This window comes from Chlorocebus sabaeus, chromosome 7, assembly GCF_047675955.1.
Source record: "Chlorocebus sabaeus isolate Y175 chromosome 7, mChlSab1.0.hap1, whole genome shotgun sequence".
Lineage (NCBI taxonomy): Eukaryota > Metazoa > Chordata > Mammalia > Primates > Cercopithecidae > Chlorocebus > Chlorocebus sabaeus.
Window position 1 is genome coordinate 112,729,964 of NC_132910.1, and position 16,299 is coordinate 112,746,262.

General features: G+C 32.2%; 1 protein-coding gene across 7 annotated transcripts in view; it reads right to left on the minus strand.

Annotated features, from left to right (window-relative positions):
- FSTL5 (follistatin like 5) overlaps window positions 1–16,299 on the minus strand; it is a 786,887-nt gene that overhangs the window by 539,977 nt on the left and 230,611 nt on the right. For all 7 annotated transcript variants that reach the window (XM_008000150.3, XM_008000148.3, XM_008000146.3 and 4 more), the window contains one exon: window positions 982–1,230. In XM_008000150.3, the coding sequence (XP_007998341.2) occupies window positions 982–1,230 (249 nt within the window). The remainder of the gene's footprint in view (window positions 1–981; window positions 1,231–16,299) is intronic.

The window sequence follows — 16,299 nt, forward strand, 5'->3', positions numbered from 1 at the left end:
GAGTAAGTTTGAAAAAGGATAATTTTTAATTATTCAATTTACCTTAAAAGGTGGATGAGTGGAGTATAATAAAATTATTTTTCAGCCATACATTTAAGCTAGGAATAAAAATATTAAATAGGTTTTTAAGTATAAATACATTTCAGAAATATTCTGAAAAACTGAGACTTGGCACTGACCAAAGATTAGAAATCAGATTACTTATTGATGGAAGTTCTACGCATTTAACTCTAGAATTTCAGACTGAGTCATGACTATGAACGAGAAAATATTTCCAACAGCATGAACAAGAAAATAACAAATAAATGTATAAAAATTGAATGATGTTAAAACTGTTCAATGATTTACTTATATGGCATGTAAAAATAATGTATTGAATTACAAATTCAGTACTTTTCTATAAACCAATGATTTTCAAATGCAGGAAAGTGAATACCAGTACTTTAAAATTTTTAAACCATGGTTATCTCTGATTCACTAATGAGATTTAGCATGAGTTCTTCTAGTTATTTCAGTGGGCATCTACTGGTTCCATATAATTTGAATTACATGGTGCAAACTGAAACCATCATTTTCAATCAGGAAGGAATGAAATGTTATCACAGCATGGCTTGGCACTCACTAGTCCCTCAATTCCACTCCAAGTGCTTTTTACTGGTTGAATTTGGCCTGTAGACTGAATTGGCCACCCTGTGTCCCTAAGATAATTCATGATTGGGAAGCCATATGGTGCAATGCTGAAATCTATATTAAATTTTGAGTCATATTTTGGCCAGCTTTATTCTTATAACTGAATATCAGAACTGTTTCCATGTAAATTTCCACACACTGCTACTTAGTGGAGTACTTAGGCTATTTTGTTTTTCTTTTCCTTTTTAGACCCTTGCTGATTTACAATTGCTAGCATTTAATCTTAAAGGCACTAGTTGAGAAAGAAAAGAAATAGAGTGGGGTGACACTTAAGGTTCACCCTGCATTTACCTTTAAAGAAGCAGTCTTCATTGTGAACAATGGTAATCTTTTCTTTTTTCAGGCAAGCAGCTCTGTGCACTTCACAGTGGTTTTCATAGAATTCTCCATCAGATCCACATACAGGTTTGTAGTGCCGTTTGCAAAGGTCCATGCAGGCACATTCTGCTTGCCCGGTCTCTCTGCTGACAACACAGTGTCTTCCCAAACCACAGTACTTATTTTCACAAGATCCAAAAGGGCCATCCTGAATCATAAATCCTGAAGAATTAAAAAAAAAAATTGAAAAACTTTTGGTTCATTTGTCCAAATAATATATGCATTTCAGAGTATCAAATGGAAAACAAGTGTTCTAAGAAAAGCATAGTATCATGTATTCAGGGCTCAATTTTCAGTGGTGGAGATGCTTACATAAATAACTGCACACGAACTTTCTCAAAATGCTTTCAGCATTCTTCCCTTCTTCCTCTCCTCTCCTTGAGCTCTCTTCTCCCTCCCCAGAGGAGTGTAGTGCTTAGTGACAAGGTCTGTAAAGCTAAACTGCCTGACACCAAATCGTGGCTTGACCATTTACTAGCTTTATGTTTTGGATAAATTCCTTCCTTGTGCCAAGTTGTCCCATCTGTAATATGGGAATAATAGTATGGACCAGCTCTAGAGTTGTTCAAACTGTTACATGTAATAATCCACAGAAAGCACATCCTTGGCACATGATAGATGTTTCATAAATTTTAGCTTTTACAGTAACAGAATTGTAGATAGGAGAAAGTAAATATGTATATACAAGGCAGAAAATGTAAGGAGACAGGAGTGGAAAATAACTGTCTCTTGAAAATTGTTTGATATAATGATCCTTTCTTGTTTTGACCTTTGCCACCTGACAATCACTGATGCATATCACGATTAAATCAACAAATCATGAAGAATTATATTTTCTTGTTACTTATATAGTCTAATAAACTCAATTTGCATCCGAAACGTTTAAGTGAATCCAGCAGTCTTGTACTAAGGCTGAAATTAGCAACTTCAATTCCTTATGCTTCTCTAGGCAGATTTAGCTTTGAGAATTTTAGAAAATGAAAAATGGCAGTAAATTGAATATACATATGCACATACATACACATAGATATGTATACACATATGTATACACATATACATGTATATATATATTTAGCATCAATGACACTTATGTATTGCAAAAAAGAAAGTAAATATTTGAAAGGTTACAAGTATAACATAGCAATTTTTTGAGTATTTAGTATATATTAATATTTTCAGCTGTTTGTTTAAGCCGTCGCTACATAACAGCATCATAATAATTAAGAACATGGATTCTGATCCAGAGTTTAAATCCCTAGTTGCAAGCTTTAGGGCCCCAGGTGGCTACTTAACACATCTATAACTCAGATATAACTCAGGTTCCTCATTTGTAAAATAGGGATAACAATACTGTATCCTCATAGTTTTATCAAGATTAGAGGGTTGCAATTGGCACATATAAAACTCCTTGTAAGTGTTACTTATTATTATTATCAGCTCTTCAAAAATTGGTTTTGATAAGGACATAAATATGTGAATGGAAATGTATTTAATCAATTTAGTTCTTTTTTAAAGGAAGCTCATACATTAATTTTATTTTCATATTTATGCATGAATTTTCTAATGGAATTTAAATTAGCAAAATTAAAATTACACAAAAAGATCAATACTACCAATGGCATATTTTTTAAAAAACTAATTTATATTTTCTGATAGCAGTGAAAATGAGAACAAATCTACTTGTAAAAAATTTCAAACTATTTCACTCTTTGATAAACTACTGTAATTATTCATGAAGCATTCCATGAAATTTAAAACAAATAGATGGAAAAATAATGTATTGAAAAGATATTTCCGATGTATCTCCAATGTTATTTTAAATGTTGATAACTCACTGAAATATTTTAATACCTGGGTGATGAAATAATCTGTATAATAAGTTCTCATGACACCCATTTGCTTATGTAACAAACCTGTATATGTACTCCTGAAATTAAAATTTAAGAAAATTTGTACAAAAAATCAATTTTGGAAAATTCATGCAATGCAGTAGTTCTTGAATTTTGGCATGCTTACAATCACCCAGAGAAGTTGTTAATATACAAATTATTTTCTCCACCTCACCCCAGAATTTCTGATTCAGTAGATCTCGAGTCTAGTCCAAGATTTATATTTCTAACAAGTTCCCAGGTGATGACGATATTGCTGCTTCCAGGACCAAACTTTAGGGCACTAACTTACTGAAATCCTAACTCATAATTAAAATATATAACACTAAGGGAAAGACTAGGTGAATAATTTTAAAATGCTCTTAAGTGGAAAAAGATGAGAAGTTAATGCTATAATCAAAACCTTATAAAATAATGCTATTATTTGGAAGATACTAGGAAAAGAAATTTAAAAATGAACACAGTTGATTAGCAAGGTTGACATGGTATTGGGCAAGTTTTGCTATTTTTACTTGATTGCTTTTTAATGTTTGATATGTTAAATTAAATAAGCAGGAGTCCATTAGCTTGAAGCTGTCTCTGTATTTTGAGTTCCTAAGTAAGAAACTGTACCCTAACTTATCAATATGTAAACAAGCCAAAATTAATTTTAGGAATATATTTTTGTAACAAACAACCAGGCTTCAGCCAATCACAGGAAGCCAGTTTATCAGATCAGTTCCAAAAAAGGTAAATGCTTCATCCAACCATGGCCAAATAACATAGATGCCTAGTGGTAGCCAAGCAGGTCCTTTATTTACTTTGGTTCTGTGTTTGGCCTATAATAGCTCACCGCTAGGTGGAGCTTTCTGAATCTCTTCTGGTCCTAAGTGCTGCCAGATTGCTGAATTGTTCTTTGTGCAAACAAACTCCGTTAAATTTAGTTTATCTGAACTTTCAAAAAAAAAATTAATGTGCTAAAAGAAAGTCCAAAATTACATCAATTATTACTATAAAATAAAGTAGAATACTTTAATGTAAAGTATAAAAATACTGATTTCGAAATAGAAAAATATTTCCCCGTCCTTATGCCAGTATTGAATTAAGCAAATTGTTGATTTAATGTTTATAGAGTCTATATGGGGCTGCCATTATAATAGAGAAATTTGATTCACATACTTATATTTTGTGTAATTTTTTGTCTTTTTTTTTACTATCAAACAATGAGTTAAGATTTTTCAAAAGAGTGTTTTGTTTATTTTAGAATTGAAGAATGAGCTAATGTTTTAAAAGTCTGATCATTTTGCATTTTAGTCACAGATTGAGGTAGCTTTCTGAATTGGTGCAATTTCCCAATTTTAGAGGAATGCTGTACTATAACATGTCATATCTACCATACATATGTTGGTCACAATATTTCTCCTATTTTCTCTTAAATCCTTTCTCTTAAAGCCTGTACTCTAGTTCAGAGATTTGAATTAGGATATTTCCCATTTTGTAGAAGTTAATGAACTGTTTTACACTAGCTAGAAGCTGTGTGTTGCATGTAACTGCTACAATTAAAGGAAATTTAATTAATTCATATGCAATCCAAAGAAAGCTCATATTATGTAAATGAATAGCTAGAACATACCCTTTCTGACAGTAATTATCCATGACTAATGCCGAACTTAAGTTTCAGCTGAGATTAAATCAATTTAATCTGATCAACGTGTCAAAGATTTCTTCTAAGTACATTCAGCCAGATAACACACTAAATGAATTTTAATCAAGAACTTATATCCTGGTTGCTTATAGCTTGATAAAATAGCATTTGTTCCCCAAAAGGATTATATATTCAACAAGTTCATATTTTATAAGTATTATTCCTTCAGAGCATTACAAAACTTTCACAAATTTAAAGAGATAAAATATTAAAAGATTAAACATATCAAGCAATAGCAAAATAATTCCCTATTATTCTAAGATAGCATTATCAGATTCTCAATAATGAATATAATTATCTTAAAATACATATTTATATTCTTGTCTATATGTATATCTGATATATCAGCTGATATGTATAGAGTGGATCTAAATTGAAATAAACTTTAATTTTAATAAAATACAATTATTTTTATGAGCAAGGTGGTATGTTGGTTGGTATAGGATACATAAAAAGAACAATCATTGACACTTGACTCTTCAAGTGGCTCACAAAGAGCACAGGACAGGACTTCAACATGCTTAAGTAGAGGCTAAGATATAGGGGGACATTTAAGGGCACAAAGGAGATTGAGATAATGTGAGACCTCACAAACAATGTACCATGTAATACAAACAATTGAGGTTTTGTTTAAAGAATGAGTTAAGAGTCCAGTGGCTGATAAAACGATATACAGGGCATGGAATAGAGACAGATGCAGGATTTAAAACAATAATAAAAGAGGGAGGAAAGAACCAGATTTTGAAGTTAGCTGTCTTTAAGTATTATTGTGGAATATTGATATATTGTTGTTTTTAAAGCATCAAGTTATTTGAGGTGCTCATTAGCTCATAAAATGTTTTATGTTAAAGTACAAAATGTAAGTATTATGTTCACAATTATTTGTTAAAAAGAATAACAGATTTTGGTCATAGAACAGAATTTGAGTCTTTGCTTTTCCATTACACTCTGGTGTGACCTCAGCCAGGATTCAATCCCTTTGGGCTTTCTGTTCTAGTAGTAAAATAAGAGGTAACCGGCACTTTATCTTTGGATTTGCTCTCATCCAAAAAATCCTTTAATTTAATAATGCTCAGCAAAATGCAGTTCTAATGAAAGCTACTGTATGGTGAGTATATTTAGTAAGTTTTCTCTATAATGTCTAGTATTTATAGTTCACCTGCCTTGAACAATCATATACTTCTCTAATTTAAATCGTATTGACATACTCTAGAAATAGCCTCAGCTATGCAAAATACAGGAGAATTTTGACTTCGATTTTCTAAATTACTCTTCTAAGACTTTAATTTACTTTTTGTTTCATGCTAATATGGTGCAAAAATAATTGTCGTTTATGTCATTACTTTCAATGAGTTTTTACAATTTGGGTTTAAAAATCAGAATCCTCTACTTGTATTTTGACTACAAGTATGACTTTTAGGCAAGTTAGTTAAAAATCTCTGAACTTTAGTTTTCCCATTTAACTAGAACATAGTAGGAACTCAGTAACTATTACTTCCATGAATATGTAAAATGATGATAATAATAATTATTGTAATAATAATATCATGTGGTTGTTAAGAATATTAAATTGAATGATGTACTGAAAATTCCTGGTATAGAATATCTGCTTAATGAATGTATTTATTACTGTTATTAAGAATTATCATTTATTACAGATTTGGTACATAGAACATATTGACTTAGAATCATTGAATTAAATAAATGACTGCCTCTACAGCTCTTGTTATTATTATAGGCATTGGAAATGCATTTAGGGGAGTGTTACAGCATGTGTGTTCCCAAAATATACTCTAAAAATTTTCATGGACATTCACTGTATAAGAATTTCTTTCAGCTGCAAAAAGAAAAAAAGGAAGAAGGAAAAATTCAAAATTACATTATACAATTAAATATTTTGATTTAGAATTAAGTATAATATTTTAGTGATGTTTTGCTACCCACAAATGGAAAAATTGTGAAACTCTCTATTATATACAAAATAACAATTTCCTGTTGCACACTGTAAATTCTAACAAAAATGCATTCAAACCTCACAAACTTTATGGCAAGGGGCAGTTCAAGTAAACACGGGAATGCCCACAGAAGATTGAGCACAGTATGATCTTTTCATAACCTGTAATAATTGGGATGTGTGTTTTCTGCTGCTGTTTTGCGAAGTCGGTCAAAAAAGGCTGCCTGACTAAAAGTTTGCCCAGTGTGCTACTATTGAACGACAGTCCTTTTGAACAGTCACATAATCTGTAGTTCAGTGAGTTTGAACCCTTCTTTTCTACCTTATTTTAGACAATCCATTGCTTCTGCAAGCTTCTTCATGTAATTCTGCAACAGATGAAGGTGTTTTTTTGTTTGTTTGTTTTTGTTTTTTTAAGAAGAGGCCAGTATGAAAATAATAAGTAGAAAAAAGCAAGAGATCCAAGTAATTTGCATCCATCCAAGTTATAACTTCTTTTCATGTTAATGAATGTTTGCTAGGGGATAGAACTTTTGATGTGTCATTTCAAGAAGTTAAGTGATTTGAGATCAGTACCTAATATGGAAACAGTTATTTCTTATTTGATGTTCTCAACTGAAGTGTGATCATTCTGAAAGCAGAACAGAGTGTGATACAATCTTAACACTCTTTCCAACCTCAATGTGTAACCTTGATAACAAATTCCACAAAGGTTTTTCTAATTATTAATTGTTTCCTTTCTAAGTTCTATCTAAAGTGGTGATTTCTCTTATTAATATCTCCATCCCATTGAAAACTTAGTCATACTTATCATTATACACTTTAGCTCAAAGTACTTATTTAGATGATAAGTTGGTTAGAAGCCAAAGAAATTTCACTGTTTCCCTTAGAACTATAACATTATAAATAGATTGGTAGATATAGAGACAGAAAGACACATAGACCATATGTGAATTTATGATATTTAAGGTCTTCTTTTAGATAACTAAGATTTGTGAATATTAGAAACAAAATATTTGTTCTAAAGTGTTTTAATTCAGTACATTATTTGAGTGACATTCAGAAAAAAGTAAATTGTTTTGCTCAATAGTTAGCTGCCACTCTCCTCTATAAACCATGTTGATCTAGATAATAAATAAGAAAATAAATCAATTAACATAAATAAAAATAGCATTTTATTTTACATAAATCTATGCAATGAGAGAAAAGGCATATGCTAAATCATCTGAGAGACTTAAAATATTTCAGGCTTTGGAATAAACCCAACACTTAAAAAATATCTTATTTCTTATTAAAATTTAAAATAGTAGGTAGATATTCTCAAATAAGAAAGGCATTTTATGCAATGATTTAAAAATACTAAACAGCATTTTAAAAATGTTTAAGTGAAGGTCAAGCATTGTAATAGATGCATAGATTTGTCCAGCCAAATTTCAGACTATAATGTTTATTGTTAGAGTCAGTACAGCAATATGGTTAATATATTTTTTAATGAAGATACAGTCATTTCGGTTATAATTATAAAAATAAATGGCTGCTAGAAAATGAATATTATATTTTTAAGTTTTAACTTTAAAATCAAGTCTAGTAAATTATCTTTTAACAATATATTTATTTTTTTCCTTTATTAGAGTAAAATTGAAACCAAATAGTTTATTAATTTAAAAAGTAAATATTAGTCATTAAAACTATGATTTTCATAAAGAATTAGATTTTCCAAAGAAATTAAGCATCAAAATGCAAAAATGCATTTAATTTTAGAAGAAATGTATTTTTTCTTTATGATAAAGTATAAGACATTGATATTTACTTTTTTAAATTAAGAGACTGTTTTTTAGAGCAATATAATGTTCACAGCCAAACTGAATGGAAAGTACAGAGATCCCATATATTCCCTTCCCACATAAACACACAACCTCCCCCATCATTAACACCCTGAATTAGTGTGGTACATCGTTAATATGCACGAATCAATTTTTCCAGATTATGAGCTCTAGTCAATCCCTCCGTTACCCTGAACCCTCAGCAATCGCTGATGTATTTAATGACTCTATAATAGTTTTGCCTTTTCTAAAATATCATAAAGTCGGAATTATATAATATGTAGGCTTTCATCATGGACTTATTTCATTTAATGATATACATTTAAAATCCCTCCATGTCTATGTCTGGCTTCATAGCTCATCTCTCTTAACTGCTGGAAAATATCCCATTGTATGGATTAACATGGTTTATTTATCCATTCACCTACTGAAGGGCATCTTAGTTGCTTCTTAGGTTTGGCATTGTAAATAAAGTGAGTTGCTATAAATATTTATGTACAGGTTTTTGTGTAAGACATAGAGTTTCTGTTCATTTAGGTAAATACCAAAATGTACTATTGTTACTATAGATCGGGTGGCAAGGTCATATTTAGTTTTATAAGAAACTGCCAAACTGTCTTCCAAAGTGACTGTTCTATTTTGTATTCCCAACAGCAATGAATGAGAGTTTTTCATTGCTCTATATCCTCATCAGTAGTTAGTGTCTGCAATGTTTTGGATTTTTACCATTCAATTAGGTAGTTGTGGTATCTTGAAGTTTTAATTTGCAATTCCATAATCATAAGATTGATTGAGTGTATTTTCATATGTTTGTTTACCATTTGCAAATCATCTTCACTGAGGTGTTGCTTTTAGTATTTACCCATTTTTATTGCGAAAGTTTAAGAATTTGTATGTTTTGTGTACTAGTCTGTTATCAGATGTGTCTTTGCAAATATTTTCTCCCAATCTGTAGTATGTCTTCTCAATCTCATGACAGTGATTTTTGCAGAGAAAATTTTAATTATAATTAAGCCCAACTCATCAATTTTTCCTTTCACTTATTGTCCTTTGTTATTGTAACTACAATGTCTTCACCAAACTCAGCCTCCTAGATGTCCTCCAAATAGATCATCTAGGAGTTTTATAGTTTTGCATATTGCATTTAAACTTGTGATTCAAGCTGAATATTTTTCTTTGAATTATGTAAGGTCTGTGACTAGATTTGTCTTCTTTCCTTTCTCTCTTTCCCTTTCTTCTCCTTTCTTTCCTTTCCCTTCCCTTTTCCCTTCCGCTTCCCCTTCCCTTTCCTCTTTCCCTTCCCCTTCCCTTCCCTTTTTTTTAGTATGGATATCCAGTGCTTCAGCACCATTTGTTGACAAGAATATCCTCTCTTCATTTAATTAGCTTTGATTTTTTGTCAGAGATCAGTAAACTCTAATGGTGTTGGTCTGTTTCTGGGCTCTGTACTCTGTTCCATCACTCTTTCTTTGTCTTTCCAGCACCATACTGTAGTCACTACTGCAGCTCTAAAGTACATATTGAAGTCAAATAGCTCAATATGCCTGACTGTTTTCTTTTCAATATTCTATCGGATCGTCTAAATCTTTTGCTTTGCCATATAAACTTTAGAATCAGTTTGTCCATATCCAAAATGTAAGCTGGGATTTTCAATTGAGTAATATTTATTTTTATGAATATTTTGTAGAATGTACATAACTGGAAGTGACTTTAAATGTTGCCAGTGAACTTAATTACCGAAACAGTGCACTCAATCACAATCTTAAATACCACTCTAGCAGATGTAGGTAGGTGTGTATGCGTGTGTGTGTGTGTGTGTGTGTACATAGTTCAAACTTGAAAATTATAGCTAAGAAAAAAAATCTAGTGCAAAAGCCCAATACATAAAATAATCCGAAGTGTCACCATTCTGATTAAAGCAGGGGTGAAAGTGAGTACCAGATATGGCTTCCCTTAGTCTCTCTGACATCCAGTAAGGGAAAAGTGAAAAATCCAAGATTTCTACAGAGTGCTGGACTAAATGATGTCTCATTTTTCCCTCAAATTTATAATTTTTGATGTGTGGCTGTTTATTTTTACTCCACATTTTCTTCATACCTAACGCATTAGAAACAATGTCAGATTTTGTTTAAGAGCCATATTTATAACAGTTGCCTTAACGTCAGTTTTTGGGAAAGATCCTTTAAATTCCTGAGTTTTTCTGGCCCTGAGCCATACTCAGTGATGTAGTGATTAGTGTGTAACAAAAGGCACTGTTTGTAGCATCCTCTGGTTTCTGTGTTGTAAAATATCCCACTGTGTCTGATTTGAAGCTACAAACAAGACCTCACATCTGAATTTAAGAAGAGATGTGGGCAGCCAGCTCTCATAAACCAGTATAAGCCAGCTCCAGCAAAGCTAAGTTCTTAGTTTGGGCATAAATCTAAACAGAGTCAATGTTTAACAATTTTTTCTTCCCAAAACCCCTCTATGGTTGAGAGTACTGACTAGTTCATTAATTTCTTCAACAAACTTTTGAATAGGAAATAAAAGAGAACCTTATTTTCTAAGAATCAACTTATTACCATATATGAAGCACGATTCTTCCATGAGAAAGTTTAAAAATATCATATCAGTTATTTTTAAAACTTTTTTTCTCTTTTGAGGATTTACACCAATGTTAATAGCATTTTCTAAATAGCAAAGCATAAGAAGTAAATACAGTGTCTTCAGGTTCAGAACACAGGATTCACCACTGATACAATTCTGGTTGCTAGTCACATGATCACTCAAGTTCCTTGGGTAGTTAAAAAAAAAATAGGATGCAAAGCACTCTCTCTATGCTCTTAAACTCATTTGCTTCAACTCCCTGCCTCTCTGCTCCAACAGATGTGCTTTAAATCTATTTCATAACTACTAATTTCTCCAAAAACTTTGTTTATCCCTTGAATTATTTCATTTCCCCTCGCTTGGGTGTTTGGAAAAACTGCAAGCTTTTCCAGATTTCCAAGTGCTTGCACTCCTTTCCTGGAGCAAAAGACACAGAATCAATCTGCTGTGTGAATTAGACACAGGCAAAGGGGGAAATAATATAATACTACCTCAAAAGTATTGACACTACCATGATAAAAGAAGAGAACTTAATTCTGTCTAGTAGGGGTCCCAGAAAGCATTCTAAAGAAGAGAAGTCTGGCACTACATAGAAATTAGGGATGTGGACAATAGATGAGTAAAAGGATATTTTCAGCAAAGCTTTGAATATATGAGCAGGTTGATCTAATGCTACCAAAGGGGAGTGATTTTGATTATGATTTTTAGAAGATGTTAGAGAATTAGGGAGAAGATAATAATAGGCAGCCTTGGACAGTATGTTTAGGATGTGTCATTGGGACAGTAGAAGCTGGTCTTTAATAGTTTTAAGGAGTTTATGGAGGATAGAAAAGAAAAAACAAGAGTCAGGAAGCCACTACCTTGGTCTAGGTGAAAATAGTGTGAGTCAAACAAGAACAGCTCTAAGAAATCAATGTATGGAGCAATATAGTATGCGTTGGAAACAGAAGAGCCAAAGAGCATAGTTTTGCACAAAAGGAAAGGAGTTAAGAGTGGTTATAAATAAAGACAGTTTTTGTAAGCAGCATTGTGAGAAGTGGAGGAAATTCTTGACCAGTAGACTCAATATTCTTGTACAATAATAACAATGTGATAATATTATTGCTTACTGAGCATTTTATGTGGGTCTACATGTATTATTTAATTTAATAGTATACCAATATGGAAATCTTATTTTCACATTTTCAAATGAATAAACTGGTGGTCAGAAATTTTAAGTTTTCGGACTGCAAAGAAAGTAGGTGCCAGATTTGAGCCTTAAAGTCAGATAGGTCTGACTGATTAAACGTGCATGTTTTCAGTCTTCATGTTGTACGCTTTCTTTGCAGTAGGTGGTAAGTTTCTCTCTCCCGTGGAAGACAAATCATTTATTAAGAGCAACAACATTCTAAAATAGTCGTTTTTAGTACAAAGAAGATAAATAACGGGCTATGGACTAATATGTCATCACTCCCAATGGTATAGCCAAATACCTTCAATTGTACCAGTGTGCCAAGTTACAATGTTATTTTTCAGCAAAACTCAATCATTTCAAGTATGATGGTAGAGAAGTAAGGTTATGGGACTATTTAGAGTAATGGTTCTAATTGTCAGGTGTACCGGAAGTATTTGAATAAAAAGCAGAAGCAACTAAGAAAAAATGTATTGCAGACAGGGTACAAAAAAAGGGTTCAAGTTGGGTAAAAAGTGCAGAGTTTTTCAAATTCTTGCATGTCAATTTGCTTTGGTATTTTAATGTCACTTACAGTAAAAGAATTAAGTCCAACATATTCTTTTCAACTGAAGCAACGATCTGTTGTGACGGTTCTCTAATATATAAAAATAAGAAATTCTTCTTTCCACCCATAACAGGAGACTATTTTTAAATCTAAAATTGCCAAGATCTTTAGTCTTTTGTTAGATATTGTTTATCATCTTTGTATTCATAAGCTTTGATACTTATCTGCCTTCCTCATATGTCTGAAAATTAAGCTCCACATTGCATATATATAAGTTAATGGTCTTAAAACAAATTGTCCTAACAATAATAATGGCTATCCTATAAGAATGTGTGTATATAAATACACACACACATATGTAAATATATGTATGTTTGTATTTTAAAATCCCATGTAGCCCATAGACCACTGTGATTTTTCCATCTTTGTGTCTTTTGATTTATTTATATCCTATAGCTCTGTAACTTTTGTTTTTGAACTATACCACTTGGCTTATTATTTCATACTTTTCTGATGAGTCAATATGATTTTTCAAGTTGTTCCATATTTATGTCTTTTGCATATTTGAAATCTTCACTCATTCATAAAATAAAATTAATATCTTTAAGCTCATGGCTTATCCAAAGTAAAAGTTTCCCAGTTATTTTTAAATATTATTTTATTAATGTTATTGGTTAGCTGAAATTCCTAGGCTTCTAAATATTTGAATGTTCTTCCCATCACTAGCTTTTGGTCACATTCAAGCTACTGATAAATTCTCTACAAGTTATAAAATAAAACAAAGCTAAACAATACAATGCATCAATAAATTATCTTCTCATAAACATTTCAGCTTGCATATGATAATCTTCTCTACACTTGCTTTTATATCCCGTTTAAATTGCTTAGATAATAACATGGCTATTTTACTGTCCATTTTACGTTGTTGGATGACACGCATGGCGGGTTAGGTGTATATTTAGAGGAGAGCGTGACATGGTCTGGCACCTCACTCTCCCTACCCTGCCAATGTATTGGACATTGCTGGTCTTTGCAGGTTTTCTCTGATTATGCCTTTCAGACAGCACAGTCACAGGATCCCACTGGATTGCTATTTCATGGTGTGTCAACCTTGGTGACTGTCCTTGTTTCTTTCCTCTGCCCACCTTCTCCTTTCTGGCTCATGTTAAGGTTGTGTTATAAAAGTCTCTACAGAAAAATAATCACCTAAGCACTGAAAAGGATACTAAGATGCATATCATGTGCTTAGGCCCTGAAGAGTCTTATATTTTAGTAATGATATGAGATAGTTAAAACATAAATATTTCATAAGTTAAAAAAGTTGTCACATGAGAGATACAGAATTACATAAATTTTTGTAGGAGAAAAACATCTATTTTGAAAGAAAAAAAAATAAAGCTTCCTAATAGAACTCAGATTGGATAATGGATTTTTTTAATGATTAGGATTTTGAAGGTGGAAATTGGTTAGAAAAGAAGAGCACAGAAATACAGAAAACCAATCATCTTTGTCCCCTAACCCTCAACTCTTCTATCATTTTTATATTGCCCTTACAAGTGGTTTCAGAGTGATAATTCTCTAAATCGATAAGCCAATCTGTACAGTTGTCCCAATAAAGGAAACCTAGCAAAACTTACTATGTCTCTTTTTAGTTGATTTTTAAATTATTATTTACCATATGTTTGCTTACATTGAAAACAGCACTGAAATCACCTTTTCTATGTAGTTGGTTCTTTAAGTGGTAGTACTAAAGTAGGGAGAGTAAAAAAACGTATCTCCCAAATTAGTCTCTCTTCTAATACTAATAACGACCATTTTTCTATACTGACCTAAGCATTTTACCTCATTTGATCTTTGTAACAATCTTAAATGCTATTTGTTTATTGTTTTACAAATAAAGAAAAAACTAGCTCCAAATAGTTATTTATCATGTCCTAGCTTAAGCATAGTAAGTGATGGAGCCAGGCTTCAAACTTATGCTTCCTTGAACTATTAACCATTACATTATTCTGCCTGTGCTTTCTTCCTATCAATGTTTATAATTCCTGAAAACAATATAGAAGATATTTATTACAGACAATTGAAATGTAAAACTTCAGCACAGTAGAAAAATCAGGGGATCTTAGTTTGACATTGCTGTATATAAAATTACAGGTGAAGACATGAGTGAATGTGACAGAAGAAAAGAAAGTATTTATAGAAAGAAGGTTGGGAAGTACAGCAACTGGACTTTCAAATAGTTTATCAAGAGAAATTAGACTGCCCTCAGTCACGAAATAACTCATATGTAACTTTTTAAAAACCTCATATGATCAGTAGTGGTTAGGACCATTGGATCTGACCTTCTATTGCCTGAGTTTGAAACCTGGTTCCATCAGTAACTAGCTGTGTAATCTTAGAATTTTGTAGGGGTATTTTTTTTCTTTCTTTCTTTTTGCTTTAGTTTTCTCATCTGTAAAATGGAGATATTAATAGAACTGATTTCACAGATATAAATCAATGTATGCAAATCCCTTAAAATAGTGTCTGCCAGACATGATGACTGCTATGTTAGACATTATGACAGACTATAAAATAGTATCTGTCAGCACCTTAATGTCTGCATTTATTAACAGGCAAAGGTAGGAGTATCACCTGAAGTCAAGCATTTGAGACCAGCCTGGCCATCATGGTGAAACCCTGTCTCTACTAAAAATACAAAAATTAGCTGAGCCTGGCTCATACATGTAATCCCAGCTACTCAAAAGACTGAGGCATGAGAATCACTTGAATCCGGGAGGCAGGGATTGCAATGAGTTGAGATCAACTGTTTTAGCCAATACAGAGCTTCCTTCAATGGAACAGAGATTAGTTTGTTAATAGTTGTGAATTTAGGGAATTGAAGGAATTAAGAAAGCAATGAAAGTTATTTTGTGTATATCTACACATACACATAATTTACATAATCTTAGTGTGTGTATGTATATGTATATGCTACTATACACATATTTTCCTCTTAAGTGAACTCCTAATTTACTATGGTATATTGAAGATATAAACATTATTTGTTATCTTCTTAAACCCTTTGAGACAACTAAAAATACTTTAAAATATATCTGCAAGGATGAAGAGAACTGGAGGAAACAACAACAAAATATTGGAACCTTGTAAGACTATAGACAGGTGGGAACTGACTTAGTGGCACTGAGCAAGCCGAATCCCAACTTTGTGGTTGGTAAAGCTGCAAACCTTATTTATGCACAGTTTCCTCAGATAAATTAGCAATACCAAGTACCTCAGGAAATGAAAATGACAGTCATTGCTAAAATATGGAGGCCTGTTGAAAATTTTGTGCAAAGTCAATAAATTGCCAGATCCCCTCCCTTATGCAACCCTGGTAGAAACCTGGAGGTTTATTCTTTCAAGACACAGCTAAACCATATGGAATCTGGAGAGTACTGGCAGCTGAACGCCATAAAAAGCAGCCCTCTACCACAGTGCATTCCACCCCAGCCCCTGGCAGGAATGTTGAAAGCCGTAATCTTAGCCATCAGGCAGATTATCCAGATTCTTCTTTAAAGAATTTTTATGTATA